The sequence below is a fragment of the Ochotona princeps genome, chromosome 16 (assembly GCF_030435755.1).
Source record: "Ochotona princeps isolate mOchPri1 chromosome 16, mOchPri1.hap1, whole genome shotgun sequence".
In the NCBI taxonomy this organism is placed as follows: Eukaryota; Metazoa; Chordata; class Mammalia; order Lagomorpha; family Ochotonidae; genus Ochotona; species Ochotona princeps.
The window spans coordinates 45605713-45623435 of record NC_080847.1 but is presented as its reverse complement, the minus strand read 5'-3'; the positions used below and the strand labels follow the sequence as shown (position 1 = coordinate 45623435).

The 17723-nt window shown below is 46.8% G+C and overlaps 1 protein-coding gene across 1 annotated transcript; it reads right to left on the bottom strand.

Annotated features, from left to right (window-relative positions):
• Positions 1-624: 624 nt before the first annotated feature.
• Positions 625-5315, bottom strand: PDCD5 (programmed cell death 5). Its single transcript, XM_004595005.3, has 6 exons — positions 5117-5315; positions 4323-4360; positions 2503-2564; positions 1728-1819; positions 1092-1163; positions 625-779 (listed from the first exon to the last, which is right to left on the bottom strand). Exons 1-6 carry the CDS (start codon positions 5180-5182, stop codon positions 732-734), a joined length of 378 nt encoding a protein of 125 aa, XP_004595062.1. The 5' UTR covers positions 5183-5315; the 3' UTR covers positions 625-731.
• Positions 5316-17723: the final 12408 nt, after the last annotated feature.

Here is a 17723-nt window from a genome sequence, read left to right as displayed (position 1 = left end):
AGCGACACGCGCCATCTGCCACTTCTCGGGCCGCTCCTGCCGAAACATCTTATGTGTTGAACTGTCCCAACTGGATCGTGATCATGACAAGTCCTTTCTCTTCCAAGACGCATTTCTTAAGTATTACCAGCTATGTCCTGGAGAATGTGGTGGTTATGATTGAGGGAAGTATTGCTGTGGCTGTCTCAGATGGAAATGATTTTTGTTAGAAATGAATCTCAGCCTCAAAAAGCAGGTTATAAAAGAAATGAGAGCCAGGAGTTTCTTACTCTCAGTACTGTCTGCAAGAAGAGAGCAGCTTCCTCGCTTTCAGCACCTGGACTGGGGAGTATCAGTTGTGCTCCAGCGTTAAAGCTGATTCAGTTTCGTTTGTGGGTCTCGATTCCACGTGGCTAGATACCGCTATCTTCTCACTGAAGAGAACCGGGGAAGCTTCTGTATAAGCTAGGGATACTTGCCTACCAATAGTTAAATTTAAAGTTGTAAAAGAGAAATTTGATTTATTGTAAAACATAAATTTATGTTGCTACACATTTAAAGCTTTTGGCAGGAGGGGGCAGGGAATGTCAAAATTTTGCTCTTCCAGTCACTGGGCTACAGGTCTGAAACAACTTGATGAATTCCTCTATTTTGCATAACAAGTTTATTTTTAAAGGCATATAGACAATAAACAAAGTAAACATGTAACCAGATCTGTTCCATTAAGCTCCAGTTTCCGAACACTGTTTTAGTTAATAATCGTCATCTTCATCAGAATCCATTACTTTTCTTCTGTTGAACTGGGGGAAGAGGAAATGAGCATCATGTTAGAGCATGTTTGAAAAACCGTAACTCAGATTTCCTGAGAAGAAAAACACCCGCCTTCTCTAGTAAGATACTTCTGTGCACCTTAAAGCAACTCGGTGAGCTAAGAGGGTGGGAAGGGGAGACAAGAGCCTTACATCCCCGTCAATATATTCATGAGCATTTTTTCCAAAACCGCATGTTACAGAATGAGAACATGTGCGGGTTGAGATACTTTGATGTGGTGGGTGTACGTCCAACACCAACATTTACCATCCTTTCACCATGCGAATTTGGGGGGTACTTACTTTAACTGTCGTTTTCTTTTCTGTTTGTTGGCTTACTTTTTCAAGGATTTCTATTAAACCTTGTTCTGATACCTAGGAGAACCAGAAGGAAAAACAGGACTTTTTTAAAGAAAGAATTCACTCTTTCAAAGTACACGGATATTAAGAACAGCTGTATCTCTCTAATTCACACCCATGTGCAGACCCCTCTGCTGTCCTGAAGGAATCACTGACCCTCACCTCCCCCACTCGTGTGCCTCCTAGTAGGAGGAGCCCTGGGGAAGGACAGATCGGATTGGCTGAGGGTGGCAGGTCTGGCAGTGCAGTTGGGCTTCACAGAATACGCTGCACGGCATTATGGCAGCACAGTGACCAGCCCAACTCTGCCCTGCACTGGCAGGATGTTCACTGGCGTCATGGATAACCTTGTTTCCGGTGCAGGAGCAGTTTCAGCTAGCAGACTGTCAGTCACCACAGTGAGTGAGGGAGGGGAGAGGCCAAGGATGTTAGGAAGGCAGTTAATGCAGCACATATGCTGGGCATGGTGAGGCTCTCCTTTAAACATTTCTTCACAGGACGCTTCTGCAAGAATTCCATAATTTGATGTATATAAAATCCACCTTTGGAAGCAGGTTTTGATAAAATAGGGTAACATACCTTCCCACTTAGTTGTCCATATCTTGCCATCTGTATAAGGTAATTTTCTACTGCTTTAGATTTTTCAGGCTTTACAAGTGCTAAGTTACTTACTAAAACGAAAAACATATGCAAAAGGTGTTAAAACTACATGCAAGTATTGCACCTGAGAACTGTCTTGACATTTCCAAGGACTGCACAGCCTGCATATATACCACCCAGTGAAGCAGGCATGGCACAGAACTGTCGCCCTCAGAAACAGAAGTCCTGTCACGTCAGTCTCAAAGCCACATGCAGGCAGTGGTGGAACCTACATTAAACTTGTTAAACTCAGTACCCAGCTCCTCTTATCCCTGCCCTATGAAAGGCAATTTGTCTGTTAACATGTAGTAGTGAGGGAGATACAACCACAGCTGCCTCTTTAAAACTCAAATAGGAAGATACTAGTTCATGCTGATTGGCTCATTTGGCTCTCTGGTTTTTATTAAGGAAATCCGAGACTCAGAGTGCAGTGTACCTCAGAGTCCTACCACCTCGTGAACACCAGCAACACTTTGTGACTGACACTGACCAAGACCTCTTTCCTGTGAGTTTCATCAACTGTACACCTAGAGGATATTGCCTTGGTTAGGAGTAATTTTCACAATAAAACAGATTTTTCTCTAGGTTTACAAAACAACTTTTTACAGTGACTCAAGTAATTCAGCTTAAACAAATATTCAGATAGCAACAACTGCATGTCTGTCTTACAAAAAGAGAATTTTTGTAGAAAACAAAAGAAACTGAAGATGCTTACACCTGGCCCGTGCTGATTGATCCAGAACTTGGGCTAAGATACTGTTTCTCATTTCTGCTTCCCTACAACAAAAACACAGACAAAATTAAAACGAAGCTCTCAGCATGTCTATCAAAAGCACACAAAAGTCAGTCACGTATCCATAGACTGCTATAGAGGGTGCTCTGCTCTCAAAGAAAGAACTTCACAGTGTGAAGGTGTAACCCTGCCAGGATGGAGGGGAAATGCGGCTTCAATGCAGTCACCACTACCAATGACTTAGGAAGTACTGGGTGAGCAACACGTTCTAGAAACGTGTGGTAGGGATTCAGGCATTTGGAAGACCGAGGGATAATCCACGTGACCTCCTCACAATAAATACTGAGCCCCAGCAGGCTATGCGATAGAAACACAGGCAGCTGTGGCCTCACCTGACCCACAGCCTATGTTTCAAGATGCTAGGTTACTTTGCAACTATCCTTGTTTCTTCCTGTGACTCAAGTAGCAGATTCCGACCTCCCTGCCCCCGATAAATAAAGCCCTTTAATACACAGCATGGCCAACAGCAGAGATGCTTTGGCTCCATTAGAGGGAGAGCTGGGGCTGGCTGTGCCCAGTGCTGAATCCCTTCCTTCATGGAATGTGACTTAAAGCTCACTTCCATAGCCCACTTCCAGATCTGGAGTAGCTCAGCCCTGCCACTAGCTACTGTAACTGCACTCACTGAACAGAAGGTGTTAGCAATGTTTAGATACACTGTAGCAGGCACCTGTCTGCGAGTGAAGACTCGTGGACGCTGAGGTACCAACAGCCATCATCAGTACCAGGCACACGAGGCAACCCTGCAGAGGACTGCAAGGAGACCAGTGTGCTCACGGCCCCGAGTGCAGGAAGGAAAGAAAAATTGGTCCCATGGGAATTTCAAGAATCTCAACTTGGAGCTTAGGCTCTGCAGGGTTGTTACTTGAACCCACTGTACCAGGGTGGTAGCTTTAACTCAAGAAGTCTCAGGATGTGCCCAAGTGGCAGCAGAGGCTGAGGTAAATCCTCTCTGGGGAAAAACCAAGGGCAAAAGTCACTGAATACAAATTCAGGTTTTATAGCTGACCCCAAATTCAGATGCCAAACTATTAAAAAAAAAAAAAAAGTCCATCTTGGAATAAATGAAAACCAGGTAGTTTTACTTCCTTTTTGCATCCCAAATTCTTTTCTCCTTAATTTCCTCTCCTCGGCCCTGCCAGTTTCTGGAGACCCAGCACCCCTGCCTGACACAAGTGTTCAGCAAGTATTTGCTGAAAGAGTGGTGGCGTTAACAGGTGGCCGGAGGGGAGGAGGGGGAGACGGGCCTTGATCCAGAGCCGGAGGATTTGTTCCCCAGGATGAAGAGGATGCAGGAGACAGCAAACAACAGTCTACTCAGAAATTGCTGAAATGAAGTTGTGGTGACCTGTTTTTGTTTTTACCACCAATTTTAAAGTAGTAGTGAGATAGTATAATTGATATTCAGTCATAAACTTGCCCCTGAGGGACAGATCCCCTTGGGCAGTGTTTATCACTGGTAGGATAAAAGAAGAAAACATTGTATTCACTGACCAAGTACTTTTACACCTGGCTACCACCTCCAGGAGGAGGTTCTGTGACTTTGCTCATTTGAACAAAATCACAGCCAGGGAAACAAGCACCCACCACAATCCAAGTTAGGGGGTTTCCCTAGGCTTTTATTAAACAATAAAATGACCCTGATAATCACTTATGGCTGAAAGCACAGCCTACTGTAATAACCAGCACATGCACGTATCTGTCAAAACCAGCCCTCTCCAAGCCGGATTTCCACTTCTCACCTGTGCTTTGCTTCCTGTTGCGCTGCATCGCCAGGATCCTAAAAACAAAAAACATCATAATTGTTACCATTACCATGCACCTCACAGAAAGGGATGGAGGCAATCAAACTAGAAGGGCTTGGTTTGGAACATGTACCAAGCCAGCAGTGCTTTCCCAAAGTTAAGGGAAAACCATTAGGAAGCAGAACCTGGGGCTTCCAAAGTCACAATGGAATGGAATGTTCGGGCGCACAGACAGTACCTGGGCAGGAGGGTCCTCCCTGCACCGACCCTGCCTGGGCATCAGGCGCCCCCAGACCACGGCACCCTGGTGTCAGGACCTCCAGGGTCACTTCAGGGCACCCCCAGACCACAGCGGGCTGGGATGTCAGGACCCCCAAAGGTCATCTCAAGACACCCGCAGACCACAGCGCCCCCGGGGATGTCAACATCCCGAGGGTCACCTAAGGGCACCCCGATGTCAGGGTACCCCCAGATCTCGACGCCCTGGCACGGGGCCCCCGCTGTGCGTCCGAGATACCCGATGGCCCAGGCTCCTGGCACCTGCTCCCCGCGGCAGTCCCTGAATTCTATCGAATTGCCTTCAGCTGGCTCCGATCGAGGGCCCCAGCGGGGCGGGCAGGGGGAGTGAGGCTGCCAGGGACTAAGGGGCAAGCCGGCTCGGCGAGTCCCCCTGCTCCCCGGCCCGGCAGGCTAGCGTGTGGCCGGTGCCCACCACGCGACGGGGACACGGGCAGCGAGGCGCCGGGGCCGCGCCCTCCTCCTTGGGCGAGGGCGGCGCCGGGTGCACTCACTCCGTGCTTGGCCTGCAGCTCCGCCAGCCTCTGTTTTCTCAGCGCCTCCAGCTCCTCGTCCGCCATGGCGCGCCCGTGAGCGAAGCGGGAAGCCGCCGGACACTCGCTCCCGCTCACTTCTTCTAGAAGAGCTCCCGCAGCCCCCTCGGCGCGAGCGCGGCCCGGGCCACTGCGCAGGCGCGCGCAGCGCACAGGCGTCACCAATCCACCCCGGAGTCGCCTCCAGGTCGCCCGTCAGAGGTCCGATCCCGCGATCGGTTCTTGGGGTTCCTGAATGGAGGTGTGGGGGCGTCGTGGGGCTGCGCTTTGGGAAGAGAGTGAACGCTTACGGCGCCCACAAGGGCAACAAGTGAGTTGTGCTGCAAAGGGTCAGGCGTCAGGTGAGGAGCCAGGCCAGGGCGCTGGTAGCCGTGGTAACTCCGCGTCCCATGTGGCCCGAGGAGCCCGCAGCCCCGTCCTTGCTTGCCGGGAAGTGGGAGAGGGGCTGTGAACGCCGACCACAAACCCGGGGCCCCTCCGGCTTCATCTGGGGTACTCTGGAGGGGTAAGGCGTGGGGTACGGGATCCTCATGTCCCTAGCGCTGGGCCACAGGCAGGTTATCAGTGTCGCGCTTTTTTTTTTTAATTATGGCGAAAATATACAGCTGAGGCTTAAGATAAAACTGGCCGTGTTCATCGTTGGTAAGCTCACAGTGGCCGTAAACACAGCTGCATTACAGCCCTGGGACTGTGTCACCGCGGCAAGCACAAACTCTCCCTAGGCCATAGGAACTTTGCCCCTCTCCCCAGCCCCTGCCTGCCACCATTCTGCTGGGAAGGCAGAGTGACAGGTTTTTTTTTTTCAAGGAGGTATCTTAGGAGGTTTATTCCAACGGGGCAGGAACAGGGTAGAGGTGGTGAAGATCAGGAAAGAAGGAAGAAGGGGAGAGCAAAGAAGAGAGGACAAAGGAGAGAGAAGAGAGAGAGAGGGAGAGACCAGAGAGACCAGAGAGCGAGCCGCACCTGGGGAGGCCTTTTTGTCTGCCAGGGTGACAGATATTTTTAAAGTGTACCCCAACATTGCTGGTACAAAGACAGTCCAGCATCCCATTGTCTGCACTTGTCCAGCAGTTTCATTGGGAATCCATCTTACCTCTGGAAGCAAGGATGCACATTGCATTATACCCCCACATCTGGATATGGTAGATCCCAGTACTCCATCATTATACATTTCCATAACTGAGAAGCCATGCAACAAGGTCAACAACTGGTATGAGTTAGAAAAACAACAGTAAATTACAGCTCCATGAAAAGAAAAAAAACACCAGTTAGTAACCAACACATGGGTGACAAAAAGGAGATACAAAAGTCTCTGGGGAAAAAAATGATGTCACCGTATAATCCATGAGCCAGCAATGAATTCAACAAGAGAAAAGAAGAGTATTTGGAATAAATAAAACTGAAATAAGAAGCATCAAAACACGTGGGATGCAGCCAAAACAAAACAAAGCAAAAACAGTATGGATCAGATTATTGAAGTTATATTTTCCATACTGGTTTCCTTATATAAGAGAGAACATATGGTATTTGTTCTTTTGTAATTGACTCATTTCACTGAGCTTAACGGTCTCTAGTTGGGGCCACCTAGTTGTAAATTGTATAATTTCATTATTAATAGCTGAATAATATTCCACGGAGTAGATGTACCACAGTTTCTTTAACCACTCTTTGGACGCACCTCGAGATTGTTTCTATGTCTTTGCTATTGTAGATTGTGCTGCTGCAAATATAGGGTTACAGATCCCCTCCTCACATGTAGATTTCATTTCTATTGGGTATATTCCTAGGAGCGGGATAGCTGGGTCATATGGTAGATTTATTTGTAATTCTCCAAGCATTCTCCATATTGATTTCCACAGTGGTTGTACTAGCCTACACTCCCACCAGCAGTGAAGGAGGGTGCCTTTCTCCCCACATCCATGCCAACAGGTGTTGTTAGCTGAGTTCTGAATGTAGGCCAGTCTCACTGGAGTTAGGTGGTACCTCAATGTAATTTTCATTTGTATCTCTCTCATGACTGTGGAGCCTGAGCATCTTTTCATATGTCTGTTAGCCATTTAAATCTGTTCTTTTGGAAAATGTCTGTTCATTTCCTTTGCCCATTTTGTTACAGGGTGTTTTTTTTTTTTTTTTTCTGTCCCTGGGTTTCTGGCACTTTTTGTCAATCCTGGATAGTAGTCCCCTATCCCTTGTGTAGTGTGCAAAAATTTTCTCCCATTCTGTTGGTTGCTTCTTCACTTTAATTGTTTCCTTTGCTGTACAGAAGCTTTGCAGTTTGATGTAGTCCCATTTGTTCATTTTGACTTTGATTGCCTGTGCTTTTGGCGTCTTTTCTAAGAAGCTTTTCCCTGTTCCTAGATCTTGCAGTGTGCTTCCTAGGCTTTCCTTTAATAGTTTAATGGTTTCTGGGTGTAGATTTAGGTCCTTGAGCCAGTTAGAGTTGATTTTCATATAATGTGACAGATGTGGGTCTTGCTTCGTAATTCTGCAAGCTGCTATCCAGTTGTCCCAACAGCATTTGTTGAATAGACCAGGCTTTTTACCTGGATTGTTTTCAGTTTTCTTGTCAAAGATTAGTTGACTATACATGTGTGGATTCCCTTCTGGTGTTTGTATTCTGTTCCACTGATCTTCTTCTCTGTTTCTGCACCAGTACCAGGCTGTTTTGATAACCACTGCTCTGTAGTATGTCTTGAGGTCTGGAATTATGATTCCTCCAACTTGATTTCTATTTTTCAGGATAGGTTTGGCTATTTGTGGTCTTTTGTGATTCCAGATGAACTTTTGTATCATCTTTTCTATTTCTGAGAAGAATTCTGTTGGGATTTTGGTTGAGATTGCATTGAATCTGTATATTGCTTTGGTAATATGGTCATTTTGATGGTGTTGATCCTGCCACTCCACGAACATGGTAAGTTTCTGCATTTTTTATGGTCGTCTTCTATTTCCTTTATTAATGTTTTGTAGTTTTCATCATAGAGGTTTTTCACATATTTAGTTAGTTTAATTCTTACTCCTTCCTTCTCCTCCTCCCTCTCCCTCTTCATCCCTTCATTTTTAAAAAAGATTTATTTAGTTTTATTTGAAAGTCAGATATACAGAGAGGAGGAGAAACAGAAAGATCTTTCATCCGCTGATTTCACTCCCCAAGTGGCCACAACGGCTGGTGCTGCACCAATCTGAAGCCAGGAGCCAGGAGCTTCTTCCTGGTCTCCCACACGAGTGCAGGGTCCCAAGGCTTTGGACCGTTCTCGACTGATTTCCCAGGCCCCTGGCAGGGAGCTGGATTGGAAGTGGGGCTGCTGGTGTTAGAACCAATGCCCATATGGGATACCAGCACATTCAAGGCGAGGACTTTAGCTGCTATGCTATTGCGCTGGGCCCAAACTTATTGCAAAGTCAGGTATATAGAAAGGAGAAGAGACAGAGAGGAAGATCTTCCATCCACTGGTTCACTTCCCAAGTGGCCTCAGAGGCTGGAGCTGAGCTGATCCGAAGCCAGGAGCCAGGAGCCTGGAGCCTCTTCTGGGTCTCCCAGGTGGATGCGGGGTCCTAAGGCTAAGGGCCGTCCTTGACTGCTTTCCCAGGCCCCAGGCAGGGAGCTGGATGGGAAGTGGAGCAGTGGGGACATGAACCAGTGCCCATATGGGATACTGGTGCATTCAAGGCGAGAACTTTAGCCACTAGGCTACTGCACTGGGCTCTATAACATATACACAAATTCTATAATTCAACCACAAAGAGCCATTCTTTTGTCTGTTTGTCAGTAGAGTAGGCAGGATGCTAGCCTCAGTTCTGTGAGAAATTGCTGTGGTGCATGTTCCTATGGTTTGAATAGCAGGTGCATAGGATCTGCCAGGTACAGGGCCTGGCAAATCCCAGCTTGCTGCACTGTACTGCAAAGTGCACCTTGATCCATCAGGCTCATGGAGCAATGTGCCTTTGTGATGGCTCTGGTTGCTATCCACAGGAATGCAGCCTGAATCATCGTGTCTTCTCTGGTTCTGAGAGGGCAGAATAAATTCCCTGAGTCTGCAGGTCTGCCTCAGAGGCTGAGAGAGAGCAGTCCAAGTTTGTCCTCTTCCTGGAAAAGCCCTAGGTCCCAACGAAGAGGAACAGCACTGTTGAAGAGCTCAGACTGGCCACCCGGCCAAGGCCCTCTGGAATGTTCACAAGGAGGAAGCCAGGGCTGTCGCTGAGGAGAAGAAATGCAGAGGTGCTGTCAGTCTCTTGTGGCCTGGACGAGTGTCTGACTCCGGCATCCGTGCAGAAGGCGCCAAGGAAGCTGCAGAACAGGACCAAGAGAGAGAAGGGGGAAAAAAAAACAACGCTTTGTTAAGAACTTGTGATACATCCTCAGTCAAGCCTTGGAGGGGAGAGGAGGCAACCTGATTTTAAAATGATCCCAAGGGGCCCTGTGCCGTGGCCTAGCAGCTAAAGCCCTAGCCTAGAATGCGCCAGGATCCTACGTGGGCATCGGTTCTAATCCCAGCGGCCCTGCTTCCCATCCAGCTTCCTGCTTGTGGCCTGGGAAATCAGTCGAGGATGGCCCAAAGCGTTAGGATCCTGCACCCGCGTGGGAGACCCGGAAGAAGCTCCTGGCTCCTGGCTTCAGATCAGTGCAGCTGTGGCTGTTGCCGTCACTTGGGGAGTGAAATCAGCGGATGGAAGATCTTTCTCTCTGTCTCTCCTCCTCTCTGTATATCTGACTTTCCAAAAAAATTTGATCTTTTTTAAAAAGAAGGGTGCTCCTAAAATTGATTTTTTAAAAGATTTATTTTTATTACAAAGTCAGATATTACAGAGATGGGTCAGAAGGGGAGCAGCCGGGGCTCGGACGGATGCCCTTATGGGATGCTTGTGTTGCAGGTGGCAAACTTGCCCTGTGTACCTCAAAGGCCTGCACTCCTGCAGCTCTCCCACTCCCCACACAGGGGTTGGAGTATGTGACCTCTCTCCTCCATTTTGGGCTGAAGTTGAAGGCTTTAATTTTTTCCTTTGGCAAAAGGCACACCTCAAAGATGTGGCACTGAAATGTCTCTGGTCTCTCCAGGCTGTGTTAACACATCCAGTAGTGGACTGAAGTTTCTGTTCAAGTAGAGCCAGTGGTGAGAGGCAGGGCGGCCATGGCCAGGCTTAAGTGTGGCTTGTAGATGTGGGGACGTGAGAGACCCTTTAGTGGTACAGTCTCTTTGGCAACCCAACTTCAGCTGCTGCAAGGCTATGGGCAAGGCACACAGATCCCAGAGAAGTGGCAAAACAGAATGCAGAGTTCTGAAATACAGCCCTCACGGACGAAAAGAGAGGGACAGAGGAAGGCGGGAGGAGGGTGGAGAGGAAGGTACCCTGCTGTGGGAGGCACCTTGGGATGTTGTTTAGTCTGCACGTAGATGAGGTGGACGGAAGTCTACGTCAGTCTGGAGCCCTGGGCTGTAACAAGACACCTGAGGCTGGGTGATGTGTTGGTATCTTGAGGTCGGAGGTTTGGGAGCCGGGGCTTAGGCGCGGGCCTCGCGGCAGCTGGTGACAACACAGGAGGTGTGAGAGCACTCAGGTGGTGAGCTGGGACGCCACACAGCCAGCAGGGGCCGGTTGTGGCTCTTGTCTGAGAAGTCTTCTTGCAGGAACTCGCTGGGCTTCCACAAGAACTGGGTTCATGCCTGCAGACCTAGCAGCCTTGTTTGAGCCTTGCCGCTTAAACACCTCCCAACACGGAGGACTGGGCTTCTAGCACAAGAGCCCATGGGAGATGAGCCACAAAGCAGACCACAGTAACAATGACTGCTCTGTGTTTTCTATCAGTTTTGGTTTTTTTGTGTCAGGTTTCAACCTAAGAAGATGTTCTCTAAATCCCACAGGGTAACACCGGTACAGCAAGGCAGGTCCTGTGCCCTAGTTTGCTCTTCCAGGGACAGGCCGCCTTCTCTCTCTGGGTTTCTGGAGAGCTCCAAGTGCCTGGAGTCCTAGTGTCTCTTTGCCAGCAGCAGAGGGAGCCCTCACTCTACCAGAGGGAATAGTGCTCCTCATTAGAATACAAAGCAGAAGACACCCTAATTGCCATCTTTTGCCACACAGAATGTCTTTACAGATGAGGCTTTAATCTCCCTCGTGCATCTCTGTTGCTGTAAATTCACGCTCCATTATGGTACCATATGCCTTGGATTCACGTGGAGAACACCACAGTGAACTCGGCTGTGAGCGTGGGCTTCCGAGCTGTTTGTACACGTGCTGAATTACACGTTATGATCTCACTCTCTTAAAGGTTGCGACTTAACAAGTTGTCTTGTGTCGGTGTATTGGGCAGGATCCTGCAGCCGATCAGTTGCTATGTTGCAAAAATGTACGACTGAATTCACCACCAAGTACAAGATCCAAGAGGCAGAGAAGAGATGGGGCAGCTCAAGAAAAAAAATCTGGAGGCAGAGAACAGAAAGGCGTGGGATTGCGTCTGCAGAGCAGGTGTCGATCTGCCTCTGGTCTGTTTCTAAGTAATAGATGTTGGTGCCGCTTTGCTCAGAGCAGCCTGATCCTGCATGCTGTTGCACTCAGTGTGCAGAATGGCTGTTCTTCAGAGTGCACTGCCTGCTAAGGCGGGGTATGAGGTCGGCATCACTGTCCCAGAAGTAGCAGTGTGGCTACACGCCCCAGTTGTTCCTCATGCTGCTTTCTGGGAAAAAGAGAAATATCAGCATGCCTACTACCTCAGTCCTTTCCCAGTGCAGGAAGACCCTATCTGGGCAAGAGGAGACCTCAGCTCGATTATCCTGACCTGGATATTGTCTGCCCCTCAAGAAACGGATCTGACAAGAAACATCTAGAAAAGAATGTCTCAGTGAAAACCGGTTAGAGAATCCTCCCCTTCAGAAGCAGCTCAGCTCTAGAATGTGTAGCTGCCAGCTGGAGTGACAGAACCCTTCTCACTGAGACACCTCCGTGCCGGAGGGCAAGGGTGGGGCTGTAGTACCTGTCAGGACTTCCCACTCATGAATGTTTAACAGGCAGAATATTCCGGTAATTTCCCAGGTACCTTTATGTTTAGAGCAGCCACTACTTAAAATGTCATATAGAAATGCAGCCCGTCACATATCAAGTGTAATGTCTATACAGATCATACTAACAAAGGGCTTGGCTACCAATTGACCCACGTTGCTCGAATGCACAGGTTCTGCAGCCCCACGTGCAGCCAAGACCAGATCTGAAGTATTTGCAGTCAGGCCAGTGTTGTGGCCCAGTGGGTTCAGCCATCACTTCCATACTGGAACACTACTGGACAGTGTCCGGGCTGGGCACCCGTAGGCAATGGGATCATGCACAGAACAGTGGACGAAGGTAATTTTTCCAAGCATTAGCTGGAAAAGGTGCTTTTTTTTCTTTCAATGCAAATCACACACTTCCTTTACTCCAGCTGATATTTACTGCAAAGTCTATTACTGCAGATGATGGTTTTAGCATACAGGTGATCTTTGGGGTGTTTTCAGGGCAGGGAGATGAAGGTGCACTGGTTCCAGGGCCACTGGCCTGAAGTTCCAGCAGTATGTCAGCTGGGGAATGTGGCTGGTGTTTAGGAGCGGGCTCCCCTGAAGTTCAAGGTAAGCTTGCTGTTCTCTGGTTCCCACAGTGTTTTTTCAATGACTGTGGAATTCGTTGAGGTCTTCATTGGTACATTAATCAGCCATCATCCATTTTACATTTTTGTAAAGATTTTGTTTTTGAAGACAGAGTTATAGCTTGATGGAAAAAGAGATAACAAGAGATCTTCCATCTGTTGGTTCACTCCCCAAATGGCTGCAATGGCCAGGCTGGATCAGGATGAAACCAAGAGATGGGATCTTCTTCCAGGTCTCCCATGTACATGCAAAGGCCCAGCAGTTGGGTCATCCTCTGCTGCTATCCCAGGTCATTGGAAGGGAGCTGGATTAGAAGTAGAACAGTGAGGACCCCACTTGGTGCCCATGTGGGATGCCAGCATCTCCCACCAGCACCAGCTCCCCATCTTACATTTTTAAAGACCATATTTATTTCCTGTATAATTCACATGTAATCAAACGAACACACGTTAATATATAATTTGATGAGTTTTAACAAACGTTTATTACATCATCACTGTAGTCAAAATACAGATTTTTTTTTCAATATTATTTTAAAGGCAAAAGAGAAGGAGATCGGGCCCGGCGGCGTGGCCTAGCGGCTAAAGTCCTCGCCTTAAAAGCCCCGGGATCCCATATGGGCGCCGGTTCTAATCTCGACAGCTCCACTTCCCATCCAGCTCCCTGCTTGTGGCCTGGGAAAGCAGTTGAGGACGGCCCAATGCTTTGGGACCCTGCACACGCGTGGGAGACCTGGAGGAGGTTCCTGGTTCCCGGCTTTGGATCGGCGTGCGCCGGCCATTGCAGCTCACTTGGGGAGTGAATCATCGGATGGAAGATCTTCCTCTCTGTCTCTCCTCCTCTCTGTATATCCGACTTTGTAATAAACTGAATAAATCTTTAAAAAAAAAAAAAAAAAGAGAAGGAGATCTTGTATCTGCTGGTTTACTTCCCAAATGGCCTTAACGTCTGGGGTTGAGCCAGGCCAGTGCCAGGAGCTAGAGACTCTGCTGGGGTCTCCCACATGGATGACAGGGTCTAATTACTGAGCCGCCATTTGTTGCTTTCCCAGGAGCGTTAGCTGGATCAGAAGTAGAGCAGCCAGGACTTGGGCCAGCACTCCAGTGTGGGATGTTGGCAGAGGAACCAGCAGCTCAATCCATTGTGCCATAATGCTGACCCCGAAATACACATCATTTCTATTATCCGAAATATTCCCTTGTCCCAATAGTTCGCTGGTAAGTATTTATCAGCAGACTCTTTGGGGGAAAAATGTTATATGTTTAATATTTATTTACTTGATGATTTGGCACTCACGATATTCTTGACTTTGTGTTTCCAATAGCCAATTAATTGTCACAAAATGCTCTCATTGATTTTTTGCCAGTTTTGTAACTATGACCAATTGATTCCAATGATGCACTTAACTAGTGTAGTTCTGGCCTACAAGGTGACTGCTACTTTTATTCACATGAAGGATTAAAATAAAAGTGAAAAGACATATTTTGGAACATCACTTGTTTGTCAGAGAATAGTTGTATTTGCAGTTGTTTTTGGTTATGTATTTGAAAGGTAGAATAACAAAGAGAGACTGATGGAAAGAGACGGAGCCTTTTTAACCCAAGTACCTGAGTCAGGCTGAAGCCAGGAGCCTGAAACCCAAACGTGGTCTCCCACCTGGGTGGCAGAGACCCAAGCATTTCAGCAGTCATGGTCACTCCCCTCTGCCCTACCTGATGTGTGTTACCAGGAAGCTGAATCAGAAACAGACGTGGGACTGGTCCCAGGCATTCTGAAGTGACATGTGGATGTCCCAAGCCATGGCTTACCCCGCTGTACCATACTGCTAGCAGCAGATAAAAACTTAAATAGCAGGGGATTTTCCTGGGTGTTTGTGTGTGTATGTGCTTCTGTTACTTACAGCTATAAACACTACTCATGTTTAAGCTTAATTAGTATTACTAGCTTCCCCCCCACTATTTTTGTAGATGTAGACAAAGAATAGTAGATCAAGGGCTGATTTTTTGTGATTACCAACTTCCAATACACTCGTCTGGCCAATTTCAAGCTGCAACATGATGTCACCCAAGGTGGAGCTGGGAAGATATAGGAGCCATTACATATCTTTTCTGCAATACAGGTGCAGTAGCTGTAAATAACCTCACAAGCATGGATGACAGTAAAATATTATAAATTCATTGGATGAGGAGATTGGAATAGTATCGTTTTTGTTTTAATATTTATTTGTCAGTTTAGTTTACTGTTCAGTAATGGCTATCTTCAATAACCACTAGCAACTGGCGCTCATGCGCTTGGAAGAGTTGGCTCCAGAACACCAGTGGTTCAATAACCTTGCTAGTCTGTCCTTGCTCTGGCCAGCCAAGGACCTGATGTCTGTCACTGCTCAGTAGTGTTGAAGGTTCTTGAACTTGATATAAATAGGTTAATACAGCAGCATACATTATTTTCTTATTTTTTAGTTTGATTTTTTAAATTGTACATGTGTACATGTTTCCATACAAGGTGTAGTCTTCAAATCTGTGATGCTATGAATGCCTTCATCGCTGAGGTATTTTGCTTGGCATAATGTTTTCCCAGTGTTGTATAATTTCACAGCTGTTGTTTTTATTGCTAAGAATTTTTTGAGTAGATGTGCCGGTGCATGTTGATCCAGTCACCCACTGATGGGCATTTGGGTTTTTCTGGCTTGGGACTATTACAGGTAAAACTGTGACAAGTCTGTGCGGGGGTGTGTTTTTCATTTCTCTTGGGTCAATACCCAGGAATGAAATTGCTAGGTGATTTTATACATGGATTTTTAACTTTATAAGAAATTGCTAGATTGTCTTGCAGAGTGGTTGTATCAATCCATGGGCCTCCTGGTTGGAGAGCTCCAGTGGGTGGACATCTTCACAAACACCTTGGGAAATGCTAACCCCCTGAGCAGGTAGCCCACTGTGCCTCTGGTTTGCATTCCCTGACAACAGTCATGTCCAGTGGCTCTCTGTGTGTTTACCGACAATTTCAATATTTTCCTTTTTAAAAAAAAAATATTTATTTATTCAGGCCAGTGCAGTGATGCTGGCATCCTATACAGACACTGGTTCTAGTCCCAACTGCTCCACTTCTAATCCATCTCCCTGTTTATGACCTGGGAAAAACAGTGAAGATGACCCAGGTCCTAGGGCCTCAGACGCATATGGGAAACATGAAGGAAACTCCTGGCTCCTGACTTCAGACTGGTTCAGCTCTGGCTTTTGTGGCCATTTGGGAAATAAAAGCGAGTAAATATAACTTGGAACATTAAAATAAAAACATAAGTAAAAATAAACTTTTTAAAAGATTTATTTATTTAAAAAAAACAACAGAGAGAGACAGAGAAGGAGGTCTTTCATCTGCTGGTTCATTCCTCAGATAGTTATAATCACTTGAGCTGGGTCAGGCTGAAGCTACAAACCAGGAGCTTCCTCTGAGTCTCCTCTGTGGATGCAGGGGCCCAAGCACTTGGGCCACTCTCCACGACTTTCCAAGATGCATTAGCAGGAAGCTGGATGGAAAGCTGGGACATGAACTGGTATTTATTTGGGAAGTCAGTCCTACAGGAAACAGCTTTACTGACTATACCATAATGCCAGCCTCATTTGAGACTTCTGGTTTGTGAAATGTCTGTTCCAAGTCTTTTGTACATTTTTGAAAAGTAGTTGTAGAAACAGCCCACAAGTGTCATTCATCTGATGAATACATAAATAAATAAAAGGTGACATATCTGTCTGTTTCAGTATTTGCCTATTATCTGATAATTAAAGGAATAAAGTCCTACAGCTTACTACAGCATGAGTGCAACTTGAAAACATTTTGAGAAGTGACAGAAGCCAGACACATAAAGTCATGTATTGTATGATTGCATTCCTATGAAGTGTCCAGCACAGGCAAATATATAGAGGCAGAAAATAAATTAGTGGTTGCCTAGGGCTCTGGGAACTGGAGCAGGTTAAGGTTAATGGCGAAAGAAATAGGTTTTCTTTTGGGGGTAATGAAAATGTTTCAGAATTTATCGTGTTCGATATACAACTTTGTGACTATGCCAAAAGCCATTGAATTGTACATGTTCAATGGTAGATTGTGTCGCCTGTGAATTACATCTCAGTAAGTTACAGATGTGAGTTTAATTTTCATTATCGATTTGTAGAAGTTTTTTATGTATTCTGGATATAGGTCATTTCAGTTACTTTTGAAAAGCAGAAATCTTTAGTTTTGAGTCAAACATCAATTTTAAAAATATTTGATATTTTAGGCATTTATTTATTCTGTTTGAAAGGCAGAAAAAGATGGAGATGGAGGTAGAGAAAAACAGATATAGAGATACAGAAAGAAATATCTCCTATCTGCTGGTTTGCTCTCTAAATGCTTGTGACAGCTGGGCCCGGGCAAGGCTGAAGCTGGGAGCTTGGAACTCAGCCCAGGCCTCCCATGTGGATGACATGGACTCAACCTCGTGAGCCAGCACCCGCTTTCTCCCCGGCGCACCCCTGGATGACACCGGGTGAGGAGTGGGGCTAAGGCTGGACTCCTCATGGGGTCTTAACCGCTGTGCCCAAGGTTACCTCTTTTATGTTTAAGAAATTATCTAGGGGCCAGCTGTGGCACAGCTGTTTAAGCTGCTGCCTGTGATGCTGGCATCCTATATGGGTACTGGTTGTGTCCTGGCTGCCCTGCTTCCAATCCAACTCTCTGATAGTATGCCTAGGAAGGCAGCAGAAGATGGCTCGGGTTCTTGGTGCTTGGGCCCTGTCACTTGTACCCTAAATGGAAGACTCAACTTCAGCCTGTTTGGGCCAGAGCATCGTGGCTATTTAGGGAGTAATGCAGTGGATGAAAGATCTGTCTCTTTTTTCTTCTTTTCTCTGATTCAAGCTTTCAAATAAACCAATAACATATTTTATTGGAAAGGCAGGTTTACAGAGAGAAGGAGAGAGAGAAGA

What these genes read in the sequence shown, in the direction of transcription:
- PDCD5 (XM_004595005.3), bottom strand. Translation starts at nt 5,182, where the DNA reads ATGGCGGACGAGGAGCTGGAGGCGCTGAGAAAACAGAGGCTGGCGGAG. An exon ending in AGCTGCAGGCCAAGCACGGA is followed by an intron (nt 4,361 to 5,116) that starts GTGAGTGCACCC and finishes TTTTGTTTTTAG; the next exon opens with GATCCTGGCGATGCAGCGCA. An exon ending in AAAAGAAAACGACAGTTAAA is followed by an intron (nt 780 to 1,091) that starts GTAAGTACCCCC and finishes CTCTTCCCCCAG; the next exon opens with TTCAACAGAAGAAAAGTAAT.